This window comes from Hermetia illucens, chromosome 4 (genome assembly GCF_905115235.1).
Source record: "Hermetia illucens chromosome 4, iHerIll2.2.curated.20191125, whole genome shotgun sequence".
In the NCBI taxonomy this organism is placed as follows: Eukaryota; Metazoa; Arthropoda; class Insecta; order Diptera; family Stratiomyidae; genus Hermetia; species Hermetia illucens.
Window position 1 is genome coordinate 29,444,777 of NC_051852.1, and position 16,943 is coordinate 29,461,719.

The 16,943-nt window shown below is 43.2% G+C and overlaps 1 protein-coding gene across 2 annotated transcripts; it reads left to right on the forward strand.

Annotated features, from left to right (window-relative positions):
* The first annotated feature begins 200 nt into the window (after nt 1–200).
* Nucleotides 201–16,393, forward strand: LOC119655234 (adenylate kinase 8). Of its 2 annotated transcripts, XM_038061015.1 has the most exons (8): nt 201–410; nt 473–599; nt 5,696–5,763; nt 5,892–5,982; nt 6,039–6,467; nt 9,541–9,769; nt 15,806–15,971; nt 16,034–16,393. In XM_038061015.1, the coding sequence occupies exons 1-8, from the start codon at nt 312–314 to the stop codon at nt 16,250–16,252; spliced, it is 1,428 nt and encodes a 475-aa protein (XP_037916943.1). In that variant the 5' UTR covers nt 201–311; the 3' UTR covers nt 16,253–16,393. The 2 variants fall into 2 exon arrangements, with proteins under 2 accessions (XP_037916943.1, XP_037916944.1); XM_038061016.1 differs by lacking the exon at nt 6,039–6,467.
* Nucleotides 16,394–16,943: the final 550 nt, after the last annotated feature.

Genomic DNA, 16,943 nt, shown 5'->3' on the forward strand with positions numbered 1-16,943 from the left:
TTCTAACACAGTCACAGTTATTGACGACCAAGAATGGAACTGGACATTTGAGAGGAGAAGGAAAATCAATCAGTATAGGCGTGTCGGGGGAAGTTGCCTTATTTTATTGACTTGTAGACTTACATTCTGACAAAATTTTTTAATCGCGAGACGGATTGTCATCCCCATTGTCAAATCTTTATGAATATGACTGTCACCAAATAGAATGCTCAAACGTCATTGTTTTAGTTTTGTGAATTTTCTATTTTTCTGTCTATAGATTTTCTAGATAATAATTTCATCTTGTACTTTCGATTAAGACGAAATTCAAAATGAACCAAGCACATGGTTTCAATTTGCATCATCCTCCATACGAAGCTGCCAAATGTATGGTATACTTTGAGAAGCATCGCCTATTGGAAGTATGTCGTGTAAGTAGTAAGATGCTTCTCTGGTGATTCTAGGGGAGTAATCGCTTTTCATTTTTCAATAGCAACTTCTCCTGGAGCTTGGCCTGAACAGGACCACAGACGTTTCTGGTTTCATCAAGAAAAATATTAGCAGAATTTCAGAACGAGTCAACTCGACTTATGCCTTTCTTCAGGCTCCACCGATATTTGGTAAGGCATTTCGTGTGAATATTGACTCCTTAAGGGGAAAATTATCTTCGAAAGTTGTTAGTGTAATTGGCCGGGCTTACAGTTGCTAAAATTTAACTTATTTGAGCACCTCATATTCTCTATTGACCCCAACTCCAGGTATCCTTTTCTGTCTTGACGGCGCTCATTTTGCTCTTTCGTGAATTTCTTTGTTTAGCTTTGTGCTTGTTTTTGAAATTTGGTAAAATTTTCAGTGCGTTAATGTGGCCGCATCTAACCTTACCATTTCCTTGTTTTGTGAAAATATTCCGGGGCAAGTAATCTGGGGAAAGGCAGAGTCTTTATTCTTTGCTTAAGTGATACCTTTTTAGTTGCGGGTCGCGATATTTATATTTGGGCCAAAGTGCAAGCTAACGTTTTGAAATATTGTGACTCCTGTTTTGGCCAGAGCTCCGTAAAAGTTACTTCATTTGGCCTCTTGTATCAATAGAAAATTATCCATAGTCATCCTAAAGATCACGGACATTGGCCTTGTTTTATTTTGCAGGACAATATGTTATTGGCTGGGAGAGTATTGAGTTCACAAAACTTACTAACGGACCGCAACAATTGGGGAGTAGGAATTCTCAAATTAAACAAGTTTTGCTTCGGTCAGCTTAGGTCCAAATAAGCAGTTTTGTCCATAAATGAAATTGGAGACTGCACGTATGCGAATTAATAAAAGGAAGCAGGCAGCATCTGACCACAACTTACGGCGGTCACATTGCTCCCATGGCAGGCTCGATTGATGAGATGCCCCTACCTTGTGGAAATAGGAATAGGAATAACCATCAAGTAGAAAGGCCGATTTGGAAGCCCTGGATTCCGTCACAAAGTTTTTCGCTTGTGGGCAGGAATCTCAATTTCTCTACTCGGCGGCGCGAATCCTTGGATTTTCACTTTTCAGGGCAGACTCACCTTATGCTAAATTCTGGCTCTGGTCCCACCATTGTGGATCTTAATCCTTAGTGGAAAGTCTGTCAACCTGACATACTAATGCAAGTCATGTTGGAGAACTCCCATATCTACATCAGAAATGTTTCATTCAGTTGTCAGTTTCAGTAGCAATTTATGGCATCTCCACACCAACTGCCTTGATACGGTGTTGCTGTGTCGTGCTGATGAAGTTGCCTTACTGTGGGAACAGATTTGAGCCCACCTACTTTCTACTGCTCATAAATATTGGCAAATATCCCGCCTAGAATATGGTTTTCATTTGGCTGAGTGGTAGAATATTCCCAGAGCACCCCTGAGCCTGATTCCCTCCCCATGACTAAACTGTCGGTGAAGATTATTAAGTATGTAATCCCAAAAGACTCGTGGGGTTGGTCGACCATTCTTCTTTTAAGTTGATAATGACAAACTATACCTCCAACAAGAAAAATCTGGAAACCATATAATCAGCAAGCATACGAGATATCTGACGTTTTATAAGGGATTTCCGCCTTTTCATGTGCCTAGCATTTTCCGTGCTAACATTCCTAATAATATCCGTGAGTCCGTCACAGAAGTCTCAATTGTGGATTATGTAGAATTGCATTCAAGCGGCAGCCGGCAGGCCTTAAGACATTTTGCTCCAATAGACTTCCATCCAACCAATATGGATGGATCTTCTTTCACTTCAGCAATGAGAAGAATTCGAGTGATTACAGCGGATCAGTTCCATATTATCTTCCTGCCGATGCACTATTGTTTGAGCCTTAAGCCTTATTTTGCGTGCTGTGCAGTATGGAGCTTATACGTATTGCTTTTCGGATATCTCCTTCTGTTTTCCTCTTGCGCTCATGAATAGTTGCCCCCTGAATTTGCCTTTCTGGGCAAGCGAAGCGATTGCCCTCCATGTATGTATCTCTTTTGCGCCGATTTATCAGCCTTTCCCGGCCTTTTAGTAGAAAGGAAATTAGACGGATCGGTTTTGCATCTCTGTAGGTGGGTTTCCCTGGTTTAGGAATAAATATCACCTCCACATGCGGGTATATGTAAACCGAAGGCGGCGTGCATTCTCTTGTTTACTATAGCGAGAGTGATGTCATCCGGATCCACAAATTTGTATCTAAGGAACGACTTAAATGCTACTTTATTCGCTCAAACAATACTATTTTGCATGACAGATGATTTATCTTTACCGTGCTTCCAGCATGTCTTCTGCTCCTTGAAAGTAGGTTACCTAGCTGCTGGCTGCGTTCTTTAATAAGCATCTCCATGGTGGTTGAACTGAGCTTATTTTCTCCTTCAGGACTTTCTGAGCCTTCTGATGTCACGCAATAGTAGAATCAGACTGCAAAATTCAATTGAGGAGTGGCTTGTCGTTCTCTTCAGCTTTGTCAAATTCAACTTCCAACATGGTATTTTGCCTTTCTTTGGTGTGGTTTGGGTTGTTTTATCAATTCCGGCTTTGAATTTGATGTGCCTCCTAGAGGTCATAATTCGGACGCTTTAGCTCTAGTTTGTACATCGACTAATCTGTCTTCCGCGGATATCGAAATGAAGCAGTTGCCTTGCAGTTTTTGATCCAACAAACTGATCAGTGCAGCAGCCACTTTGGAATGCTGCAAATTTATTTGGGAAATAATGCACCTCATCTAACATATCCTTTACATGAAGATGCCAGGAGCCCCCTTGACTGATATGAGAAGCTGGCACTTGTAATTTGTCGGCCAGTAGTATAGCGGCCAGCCTGTTTGTTTCACGATGGGTATATTGATAATGATCGCTGTAGTGCGTCGTTTTGTTGCCACAGACTCCCAAGACCATGACTGCTGTAGTAAGAACAGAGGGTGTAGAATCTATTATAGTTCGCTCAGATGTTCAGAGCCACCTCAAAGCATTCACGAAAAAAAACAGCTCTCCGAGCCTGTAGCTGGAGATCGCTCGAGGTCCTCAAAGAATGCTTTATCAAGTGTCTGTAGCCTGGCTCTAGCGGAGCTGGGCAATCGCAAAGGAAGTGTCTAAAAGTTTTTTCCTCTTCTTCGCAGCTTCGGCAATGCGAATTGTAGGGTATGACGAGTCTAGCGGCATGGTGTCTTATATCTTGAAAGCATTTGCACGCGTTTGGCGCGTAGATGGAATCTGGCTACCCTCGTCTTGGTGATCAATAGCATCAGTTTTGTTTTGGTTGGATTTATGCCGAGTCCGCATCTTGTGACCCACGGACACACCTTTCCGCTCCTTTTGTGATGTCATCCCTGACACCAATATCACTAAGTCGTCGTCATACACTATCACCCTTACCCCGCCCCTGTCCAATGTACGTAGAATTGCATCCTTCACTCTCAACCAAAGCACCGGAGAGGTGGTGTTATCTTGGGATTCTGGTCCTGTGGCTTTTTCCTAGATCAGATTGGATTATCTTAGTTCTTAGCATGGATATTATCCAATGCTTAACATACCCCTCCAATCCAATACTGGACAAGGGTTTCTTGGTGGCTTTGATGTTAACAAAATTGTATGCTCCCTCTATATCCAGCAAGGCAGCTAGGGTATACTGCTTGTATTGTAGTTATGGGTCAACTCTGTCAATTACCTTGTGGCGAGCGGTTTCCGTGAATTTGTCTTTGAGTGTGCTGGACTTAAAGAAAGGTGTGCTCTCCATAATCGCTCTTACTGGATGTTCAGGACGCACTCTACGGTATTCAATACGAATGAGATGAAGTTGATTGATCGAAAGTCCTTGGCGGACTCATGGCTACACCTTTGGGCTTTCCGTATGAAAGCAAGATGCGTGCGTCTCCAAGAGTGTGGTACGAATCCCAAAGAGATATAGCTGCGGTAGATCTCAACAAGCTACTGTATAACCCTTTCTTGCTGCTTCTGTAGCATGGCTAGTATGCCATCTGGACCCGGAGATTTATATGCGGAGAAACTTTTTATAGCCTAGTCGATTTTATCCTCGGTAACTACCGATTTGATAGTCTCGTACGACTGGGGCGGCACACCCTCCAAGCAGTCCTCCTCGCGGGCGTGAAAGTGCGTTTGAATGACCCCCTCCAGAGTTTCGTCAGAAGATTCCATTCAGGTGTCGAACGGCGATAGTAAGGGAAGCTTTCGACCTGTCGGCAGCCTTTCCTTTTGGGTCGGCTGAAATAATGCGGATGGAGGTATTGAGGTTGTTTTATACACCACTGCTTCAGTTCCATCACACTCCTCATTAGAAAGTCGGAGAGGATTACTCGTGCACTGTTCCACATATCGTTTTGGGAGGAGTAGTACTGCCTGAACCAATTGTTCGGACTATCGTTAGCAAATTAACATTTTACTTTAAACCCCTAATTACTCAAAGTAAAGATGACTTGCGGTGATGCAGTCCTCTCAGCTAATAAAATTGCCTTCCTAAACTGTTCACCCCTCTCGCATCACAACGGCATACTAATCCATATAATACCTGTCCATCGTCTGCTGTAGTCTTGGCTACAAGAACAAATGCTTGATTCGAGTTTGAAGCTCTTGAAGCGAATCCTTTTTAGTTTAAATTCTTGCTTTGGTGAGGGTTGTCCTTAGGTGCTTGTTATTACGAGTTATACATGTCTATTGTCAAAGGTTATGAGGATTTGCCCTAGCTGATGTTAATTCTTGGTACAGCTATTGTCAGCTTCCCTCAAGATTTGGAGCATTATATGGATGCTGGGTCCACCAGGACAGTACCAAATTTCTACTATGTTGGCAAATACGTTCTGCTAGTTTTGATCACAGATCACTCCTTAAAATGAGGTTCGCTGAGACTCCTGTAATATATATTGCAAAAAGTTCGTACACGCAAAAACAAAGAAGATGCAAGGCCGTCATTAAACGCCTAGTAAGGGTTTTTTTTAAACCCTGCTTCGTCTAGCCACTTGTCCTTCTCTGCAGTCACAAGATTCGTTTTTGCCATAATGAATACGACAATTAAATCCCTTCCCACTATTAATAATCTGGGAGCAGTTCTCACACAAAAGCTTGGTCCTTGCATGGTCTTTCACAAAGGGTAAACTTATGTTTCTTTCTAAAGTGTGAGCGTAAGTTCTGAGATATTTCCTTTATTCTCTGTCAATCTTTTAAATATCTACAAATGATGCTCATCTTTATCAATTTTTCTTTTACAGATCTTGAAGCTCTTTCACATAATATGCATAAGAAGTTTAATATTCCCACTATCATCTATACTAAAGAGGTAACATACTATAAATTTTGATTTGAGGACGAGTTGAATTCTCAATTCGGGAAATCAGAGAAAACTTATCTATCAATAATGAAGTCCTGTATTAAGTTGCCATTATTAAAATTTTATATCTACTTTAGCGCCAATTGTGCGATTCAGGCAAGTTACTAAAAAAGTTCCTGAAATTTCTTAAGAAAAACAACCTTACCCGGAAGAACGTAATCTTTGTCAGTAAGTTCGAAATTAAATATGCGCCTTTTTACCTTTCATTACTGTTGCTCGTTCAGATTTCCCTTCAAATCGGGTTGAATCCTTGCAGTTTCGCAAGGAGCACATCAATCCAACATATGTCTTCGAGATTGCTTCATCCTTTCAAATACCCTTTAAAACAAAAGAAATGTTAGCCGAAGAGGGTGATCCATATTTTGAAGGCTTAAAGCAAGTGAAATATTTCTATGAAGACGCATTTCGAGTAATCAACTACGGCCTAGCTCCGGTTACCATGGGTAACTTACTAAATACTGGGCAAGATACTTACATGCAGAGCATTGACGAAATCGGATTGGATATCGTGAAAATGTTACGGAATACTGATATGAGCCCTGAAGAAGAAGACGTTGGGAAATTTCTACCAAGGATTGTGATCTTCGGGAGAAAAGGTTCGGGTAGAAAAACGCAAGCCAAAGCTTTGGCAAACCATTTTAATTTGGTTTTTGGTAAGTTAAATTTTACTGTGAACCCCCGACCAATAAGGTTGTGTAGCTATTCAAGAGTACAATGGTCTGTGTATACGAAAAAGGCCTAAACCTTTCTTTTTCAAGGTGGTGTAAAACCAAACCCTTTTAAATTGTTTACTGTTCGTCTGTCTGCCTGTCTTTTTTTCCACAGATGGAAATCCTTTAGAGACATTGACATTGACACGTACATATGTAATCAGTGTGTGAGACATTTGCCCAGTAAAATCACACCCTAACTTCCCACTTCTTCCCCGCCGAACCACAGTCAAATATTATGTGGTGAGGTGGATATAGCTTCCATAGCTGCATCTTCCTTCACAAATTGATTGCATTCTGAACTGCGTCTTTCTCGCCTCTTCTGTCGCTCTTAGCTTACATTAAATCCGCCCCAGCATGTGATCAACGTATTGTCCGAGAAAATTCTTAAACTACAGTGCACTTTTAAGGCGGCCCTCCTGTGAATTGCGCTTATTTCGCCGCCGGGTGAATCACCGCCTTCGACCATTCAGTATTATCCTTGCCAGGACTATGATGACATTGTCTTCACGATAGCATATTGAAAATGCTATTTACTCACTGTCAGGTATTTGATTGCTGATTTTGCATTGATGATGTGGTTCGCCATTCTGATGCAAGCAGTCGTTTTCTTACGATGTTTCGTGGTATACATCGCCTTTATCTTGGCCCCCGCGGGTGCAAGACCTACGTTCTTAAGCTGTTCCTTTGTAGCAGCGATTGCTTCGCTGCACTTCTTCGAAATTTTTTTCAACCACAATCATGGCTATTGGCACCCACTATCGTGGGCTCCATAGTGACTGGAACATTGTGGACATCGTTACAAATAATTATTCGCAACAGAGAGCTCTGTGGAACACTGCAAAAACAATGCACTCGCTGGGTCCATTATTCGTATCATCTCAAAGCTTTCTTTTGTGTTAGATGGCCGAATTGAATTCATTTTGCACACTATGGGTAATCATTGTGTAATACTTGCAAGTACTACCTTTCCACCAATCTGTGCCCATTAAAACCACTCCTGACACCCTTTGCCCTGTGAAACCATCATAAGGCATTATATTACGGAGGTGGGGAAAGTTAGTTCACTCTAGCTTGATCTCCTTTCTTTTATATGCTTCAGTCATAACTGCGCTTTCGTGGCCTTCTTCGGTATCACCGCTTCACCTAGATTTCCTTAATGTTTCTCTTTTTGTGTATGAATCACGGACATTGGGGAAATAAGTCCTCGGAGATTCGGGTGAATTGTCCAATATAAACTTGTATAGGACCACCTATATCTTCTTGTGAGAAAATCTTAACACGCAGTTTCTCCAACCATTCCTCGATGGTAGGTATATGCCTGTATCTTCAGTCATCCTTTCCTAAGCGGTCCTCAGACCTCTGACATTTACTTATAGATCTCTTCTGCGTCCTTCGTCTGTGTAGAATGGAACATTTTACTCCATTTAATTAAGATCGTTACCTCACCTGCCATGATGACGTTCTCGAGATGGCAAATGCTGCCTCATCTAAAATGGTTTTGAAGCCAGAACACACCCTTTAGGGCTGTTCTGAAATGTTTTCAGCCATAGATAGAGTAAGATCAAGCTCACCACCCTGATAATAAGTAACCCGCAAGTATACCACGCCCCCAACATTCGGCAGCATATTTGTCAAACGGAAATTCACCATAGATGTTTTGTCGCAGGCATACTCCACGTGCTGCTTAATACTTAGCTTCGTGTCTACAATCACTTCCAAGTATTTGATGGCTGACTTGGAAATGATGATAATGATTGCCAATCATAATGCGAGCCTAATTTCGTAAATTGCACTTGGTAATGAGAACTGCTGTCCTGCTGTCTAACACTGTGGTGCTGCGGAGACAAGGCACTCCACATCCGCCATCGGTGTCATACCAGAGTCTTCTTTTTGCTAAATTGTCATCCTCAATACCAGCGAGATTGCTAGGAATACTAATTGTTGCTTTACAAGCCGGGGAGCCATTCTCAGAAACTATTCAACCGAAAATAATTCAAAATATTTAGGTCTGGATGGATGGATGGTCCATTTGTAGTGATAATAATAATAATCGTTGGGGCTACAGCCCACTTCGATCTAGGTCTTGAAGCATGTTGAAGCACTTCATTCAAGACCATAATAGTACACTAGGAGGCAATATGGCCAGCCCGTTATTATTATCCCGGTTTGACTCAGGCACTTATTGACAACTGAGTTGACAAGTTCCAAACTTCCACTAACGACATAAGTCTATCTGCCACCGGTGAGATTTAAAACGCAATCTTCTTACAGTCCAACCTGTCAGTTACGCCTGAAAGCTCCGTAGTTGAATAAACTGTAGGTGGATGTGAGACCCGAAACTCCTGACTAATAAGTATGAAATCCTGGTCCGACAGTTTCAAACTAAGGCGCCTCTAACTGAGAACTTGCCGCCATGGTGAACATCAAGGTATTCTAACTCAACCTGAGCCGAAGCACAATAGATTTCGGTAAGATACCAAAGGAAAAAAGTGCTAATCACCATCTTGATCACAAAGGCACTGATTAAAACTAAAATTGCTATGTGTCTTGTCGCCTCCCTCACTGTCTACGTCATTTTTACACTTGTATACCTGGATTTGTGGACGCCGATGTATCCAAAGCTAACCTTTACAGAAATATCTAGACACAACAAGACCTGGTGATCTCATCTCTTTCTAAATGGTTTTCATGAAATTCGCTCCTTTTCTCCAAATTCGATCACCAAAGATATCAGCGTTTTTAAAAAGATTTCTCCATCAACCACTAATTTTCCAACTTTTTGACTTGCCAGCCTGTATATCATTGGCAATTGCTTTTTATCTATGAACTGGTGATCAGGAATTTACCCCCTTTTACACCATTTTTAGATAGCCAAAAATCCACCCACCACGTTGCAGTCCTTTTTCTCTTTTGACTGGTAACCAAGAATTTCATCCCTGTCCTCCAGGACGTTTTTATCAACTCATATAATTGGTCTATGAATTAATTCTGTCTGGAAATTGTTCCTTTACAGTTGACGTTCAACAGCTCCTTTTACACAATATCAGTTCTGAGACACGATTAGGTAAAATTCTACGTCATGTGGTTGATTCTCGCGATTACTCAGATGCTATAATTTCGAACCTTGTCCAGCAGAGGCTACTTGAAAGAGATTGCTTGAAAAATGGTTGGGTTCTTGTTGGTTATCCAACGGATGTGGATGGTTTCAAGCATATGCAAGAGTTTGTCGTACCACCAAATAAGTAAGTATTGTATTATTTTTCAGGGTTTCTAGAAGGCGCCCTCCTTTGACCAGCAATCTCAGTAGGAAGGTCTTGTTTCTTACCTTAAATTATTATGATTCTGAACAAGATCTATAGACTCACACTAGAGTCTCTTTATGCAAACCGCCTAGATCGAGATGGAAATCCCCATTCGAGCTATAACCAACTTGGAAGTATATCTTATAAGAATAATGCCCATCCTTACCAGAGCTACACTTTTGCTAGATGCAATATTGTAAATATCCTACAGCTGCCCCTGGAAACTGATACATATAGTTGCCATTTACCTTTTAGTGGGGTATAGCGCGTTAATCACACCTACCCGCCATCGTTCACGGTTACCTGGAATGCTCTTCAGCTTCCCCCCACGACCTCCCGAGCCCTATGCGTTCCTCCTCTAGGTCTGCTCCAAATACCATTGGGACAATCTACACGTCGGCCATCTTCGGAGAGAGAATTGCACTGCATGACGTAGCCTGCAATGCAATTGTCGCCCCTCCTTAATGTGTGACCTATCCTCCACTAGTTGCGCCTTCCGATCACATTGCGTCCGAGTGCCAGGCCTGTGCGCTGATCAGCTTTTTCGTTTGAGATAGTATCAGCTCAGCGTACCCCGATGATACAACGCAGACAGATGCTTTTGAATAACAGTGGGGTTTACTTTCCATGTGCTACTCCCATATAGCAACACAGAAGGAAGTAGCACAGAACAGTGTCAACTTGATCTTTGTGTGGAAATAATTGCATTTCCGGATTCTAAACAAGGCAATGAAAGCGGATGTTAATGCGTTGGACAACAAAGAGTTCGGTCCCACCGTCGGCAGAAACCACACTTTCGAGATAAACAAAATGATCGATGTTTCCGATGCTCTGCCCATTAATGCAGATAGAGAGAGTGTGACGACCTGTCAGACTGAGAATCTTGGCTTTTTTTGTGTTTACCTTCGGTCCAACTCTACTTGCCTCTCTTTCCAAATGCAGAGTCATTTGATCAAGGTCCATAACCCGGCGAGAAAGAAAACAGGTGTCATCAGCGCAGTTAAGGTATTTGAGGGAAGATGTCATTCTAGATTGAATTTTTCTACGTCCTCAGGATAGGGTTGTAATAAGAACATCACCGATAACAAAAAGATATAATATCGGTGACCAGATGCAACCCTGTCGGTTTGGCCTAGAACGTCAAAATCCTCTGAGATTTTAACTCGGTGCAGCATGTGACGCTCTGTTGATGGCTATTACTTTCTCTGGAATGCTCCTCCTGCGTAGAGTACTCTAGATAAACTACCTGTTCATGCTATCGAAAGCTCCCCCGAAATCGTTGAACAGTAAGTGCCACTATTTAAATTCCGCGCACTTTTTCAAAATGATCCGTAGGGTGCTGATGTGGTCAATTCAAGAGCTGCTCTCTGCCTAACAAGTTCTTTAGCTGATTATTTTGGCTATTGTCAGGCATTATGGCAAGGAGCACACAGATACCCCTTCAATTGTCACACTCAAAATGGTTGCCCTTCTTTGGAACCTTGACGATCATCCCCTTCTTCCACTCTCTGGGAAAGGCCTGGGATTACGCCTCCACAATTCAGCAGTTACTGTGGCCGAAGACCTGTGTAATCCCCGAGGAAAGAGCTTTTTTTTTATGGCCGCCCAATGCTTATCGATATTCTCAAGTAGGTTACTCAGCATATCTGCCGTTCAATGAGCAAGATAACATAGCTTTCCCACTATCGAGTGACAGCTGGGTCATGCAAGCGGTCGATGTTGAACTTAGGGAGTCGCAGCTCCTCAACCCTGCGAAAAGTGGCGGACACAACACAATCTCATTGTTCATATAGCTTAGTTGAAACCCAGGCAGGCTGTGCTAGAACAATGTGCCACCAGTGACGAGGTGGTGGAAGTTGTAGAAATTCACAAACTTCCCCATCACATGTCCGAGCAGAAGGTTATCTGTACACATCAGAGACGCTAAACAAGGAAAAGGCATAATCTTCGTCAAATCGTATTGATAAGAGAGAGATCAGTGAGCTTTTGCTATTCTGGTACTACGGCGTGCTCACCCATTTAGCAAAAAGTTGTTTCACGTATTCACTTATACATAACCAAAACTTTCCAATCTCACCAATACATTGGCAAGTCCGGGTAGTATGTCAAACACAGCTGATCGGATTTTCGTTACATTTCGCTCATGCTCAAGGGCAAAACAATTCGAAATCGTGCGTACTTGCACTGATTTCCCCCCTTGAGGAGCAAGGGGGAGTGCGGTAGCTGTCTAGTATCTAACTGTGGCAATGTGTTGTCAGATCCCACCATGGCATTCAAATCACCTATCACAATCACAGTGTCACCTATAGGAGGCCTCCTCCGAACTGCGCGCAATTGCTTCCAGACAGCATTATTGTGCACTATATTGGAAGTCTCCGTTGTTGCATAACAATGTATAATTGCGATGCTCCTTCACCTGGACCGGAATCTTGCAGTTAGAAGTCTGTAAGAAGCCGGCTTCCGGGTGAGGAGAGTGCCTCTATACTTTGACTTTGACTATATTACCAAACCCCATCTCATAGGCAACAGGATCAAATGGCACTGGTTAAATTGAAACAATAAGAGTGCGTGAAGACAACTTCGAAACCGTTGATAATTTCGAAGCGCCTTACCACAGGGCCAAACATATTTTTGTACAAGACGACGATCTTGGCAGTTGTACTCATGTATTTTTTGAAGACTTGGATTTTTAAGAAGAAAAATCTTGGCCGCCCTCTATAGAAGAACCCTTCAAAGAATTTTTGGCTTCTACAGGAGCGATACCACCACTATTTGGTTGTGCCTGAATAGGGCCGTATGGGAGAGGATGGTCCAACCCGGAATATCTACAAGGGCAATATCTATGGTAGCAAAAGAAGATATGGTATACTCTGCCTGAAATGAAGCGGTGATGGTGATGAGTTTCCCTAGTAGGGGATACGTGCTTGATTGACACTGAAAATGCTGTAAACAGTTAGTGTTTACAGGCCTTTCTAAGTCCCCCCTCCCTCCTTGGGATTGGGACCCTGCGGACACTTTTAAATTTTGCGTAGTAAAGAAAATATGTGGTAAGCCAAAAAGTGGGTCCGATAGAGTTAGAATTGTCCTTCAAGTAAGAAATTATCCGAAAATGTTCAAATTTCAGCCTACGAGCTCCTAGAGATTTAAGTGATTACCGTCATTAGTAGTACTCATCAGTGAGCAGTACCAAAACAAGGCCCCAGTTTCATGGCACCCTGACATATCAGGTACCGCTGCCATCTGAGTTCAGGACGGCACCCTGCTTAAGGTTCTTGCCCAAGGCCGAGGAGACGGCTTTGTCTGGATTCGGTGTTCAGGGATAACGTGTTTTAGTGTTTATCTTACGTCGAATAAGACGATGCCGGACTTTCGTCGAAGGCTTGATGTTGGTCGGGGGTGACTTCAATGCTAGGGCATTTGAATGGGGCATGCCTCACACAGACTCCAGAGGAAAACGAATTCTGGAACTGGCGGCGAGAACAGGACTGATAGTTCTAAACACTGGATCCACCCTAACGTTCCGGCGCCCGGGCTGCGAGGGAAGCATTCCAAACGTAATCTTCGCGTCGGAATCACTGTTGTCGCTCTTGGACGGGTGGCGAGTTCTGGAAGTCTTCTCGGCAAGCGACCACCAATACATTGCTTTCGAAGTGGTGGACACATACTCTCGGTGTGCGCCACCCCGGTGATCTTTCTGTGCATAAAACGTCGCGGAAGTGAACACCGGAAAGTTTATCGAAGCTCTGGGAACAGGTGGGGTTACGCTGAAGGGTACTCCTGGGGGCGGTAGCGCCGCAGCTGACACTGTCGTAAATTCAGTTATGAACCTGATAACGACGGTCTGGGAAGCCTTCATGCCCAGGAGGGCATTGAGGCGCAGCAAACCTTCCATGCATTGGTGGACAGTGGAAATCGCAGAGCTCCTGAAGAAGTGTCACAGGCTCCGCCGCTTAACACAACGTCTAAGCGACCGGGAGGAGTCATGTACCATAATGACGAAGTACAAATCAGCCAAAAGTAGACTCCGCAGCGCAATAAACAAGAGCAAAGCTCGCTGCTAGCAAGATCTGGTCGACGAGGTGAATGGGGACCCGTGGGGCTCGGTTAAAAATTTGTAACCCGAAAAATCGGGGCTCTGCGGAAACCTAGTTCACTTAAGGCGGAGCAGATGGACTGCATTCTAAGGGCAATCTTCCCTCCGTACCCCGTATGGGATGATGACGTCGGCGCGGAGAGCACAGAGGACTGTCCACTTTTCTCTATAAAAGAGTTGGAGCAGGCAGTCCTCTCTATTAAAAGCAAGAAGGCAGCAAAGGTATACAAACTGGTATTTCAACACGCGTCAGACCTACTGCTCGGCGCATTCAACACTTGCCTGTCCGTTGCCTACGCTGATCCATAAAGGGAAAGGCGACCCCGAATTGCCGTCTTCATACCGCCCACTATGTATGATTGACACTGCTGGGAAAGTGCTCGAAAGAGTAGTAGACTTGCTGAAGCGATACGCGCTGCTGGAGATTTATCTCCCCGGCAGTTTGTTTGGGAGCAGGGAGATCCACAGTTGATGCTGTCATGCAAGTCGTGGACGCCGTTCGACGAGCGGAGACACATAGCCACCGAACTCGACGAGTAGCCTCCGCCTCCGTAAGATGGAAAGACATTCTAGGCACATTAGACAATACTTTCAACGTGCCGAACTATCTCTTACGGATATTGAGGAACTATCTGAGGAACCACTTCCTGCTCTATGAAACACTAGGGGGTGAAAGGAGGATGAAGGTCACGTCGGGGGTAGATCCATCCCAGGGCCGGACCTCTGGAACGCTACCTATGATAGTATACCTAAACTAGTAGTCATCCTGACTAAAAAGAGAATTCCGACCCTGCGTCCCATATCGTTCGGTGAGTCGATAATCGAATCAAAATCAGCGGTAAAGTACCTCGGGTTGACTCTTGACTCAAAGATGAACTTTTTTAACTAAATCAAAGCAGCAGGGAACAAGGCTGCAACTGGAGTTTCGCCGTTAAGTAGGCTGATGGCAAACATTGGCGCTCTTACGTCTAACAGGCGACGTGTCCTGATGAGTTCAACGCAGTGTGTCCTACTCTACCGCGTAGAGGTATGGGCTGACGCTCTTAGCAAGGAGGTATATCGTAAACGTTTCGCGCAAGTACAGAGACAGGGAGTTTTGCGGGTTGCGTCTGCGTACCGCACTGTCTCTGAACTGGCCGTGATGGTAATCGCGGGAGGGATCCCCATTGCCCTTCTTGCTAAGGAGCGTCAAGCCATATACAAACGCAAGAGAGATGAGCTAAGGGAGATGGTTGCTCGTGAAGAACGGCAACGCACTCTAGACCAGTGGCAGCTCTCGTGGCAAAATGAAACTAGAGGCAGATGAACTGCGCGGCTCATCGGCAACTTAGGTGCGGGGTTGAATCGGAAGCATGGTAAGACTGACTATTTCCTTACTTAATTTTTAAGTGAGCATGGAAGTTTTCAGTGTGACCAACACAAGATTGGAAATGCGCAATCTCCGGATTGAGTGTTTTCCAATGGAGTTGTGGACGACGCCCATCACACTTTTTTTTCTTGTGGAAGGTGGGATGGGGTTCGTCAGCAGCTCTATTTACACACAGACAACATTGTCGAAGAGATGTTGAGGAGTTTTGACAGCTGGAGCCGTGTTGCCCATTACGTTCGGGCCCTTCTCGTTGCTATGAAGATAGAGCTCGACCGGTGGAGAAGTCGGATATCAGGGGGTTCCTTGAACTGACAGTTCCCTTCCTCCTCTCCCCTCCCGTTGGTGAAAGGAATTCCCTGATTTGAAGGCTTCGCAAGGCGGGAAAGTAAAGTAAATGCATTACCTACCCTACCCTCCCAAAAAAAAAATTGCCGTCATTAGTTATACCGTTTTCTCTATTTTTTTACTGATTTTTGTGGTCCAAAATAGCTTAAACACTTTTTTCGACCTGTAGGATCGTATTTTTACACTGCCGTGAAAGGGTTGTTATGCGTCGATTAATAAATTCATGGAATCGAATGCAATTTGGACAAAATATGTCGAATAAAGATGAGTGCAATGATCAAACAGAGCGACTTCTTCAGGTACGGAAGCATTGGATAAAGAACGCAAGTAACGAGGTAGGCCGGAACTTCAGTATCATTTTGTACTGAATTAGGATTTCATTTTTTTACTTTGTTAGTTGGAATATTTCGATGGAAACAAAAGGAAGATACTGGACTATCTGGCGACAAAGAAGGAAACTATCCATATTGATGGGAATCATTCGAGAAATACAGTCACAACGAAACTATTTGCTAGGATAGAGCAGAAACAAAATGGATTTGCAATGAAAAAATCGGCAAACTCGACGGTGTGTAATAAACCAAAGCTAAAAATACTCACTGAGGTGCTCACCTAAGAGTTTCCTAATCGCTGATGTAGATGTTTATAACAATTAAAATTAGAATACCTCCTTGGTTATATCCCTATCTTATGCCTTTCTTATTTGAATTTGTCTTGAGAACATGAATAATATAAAGTCCTTTTATAAAACTTTGAAGTGGTCAGCATTTATTATAAAAGTATTAATGGAAATTTTGTATTAAATCTTGCTTACATTGGTGTTTTCAGAAACGGACAACGAATTTAATAAGATTCATCAGCTGCTTAAATCATTTGACAAACCACTTTTTCTGCCTTACATTTTCTCTAAGGACCTCATTATAACCAAAATTTTCGCTATTATATCCTTGACAACAATTTGCACAACTTCAAAATTCAAGTGGGATCTTCCACTAACTTCGACTCACGCCCTATCATCCCACATCCCATAAAGACTATTATCGTCCATTGTGCCATTATTCAGGACGAAAATCACGCCAACCAATTTAACAGGACTCGAGGCTATTGGACGCAAATAGGAGCGGTCGTGTTGAACAGATTGTAAATCGTCCACTAACCGAAATGGTAAGTGATTCCCTTTTTCAATGCGGAAAACACGAAAATGCGGCCAAGGCAACTGAACCTCATATCCCGAATGATTTTCCAAAGGACTGAATTCACTTTGATTGTTGCTCGACAAATCATACAATTCTCCATTGACTCCTGTT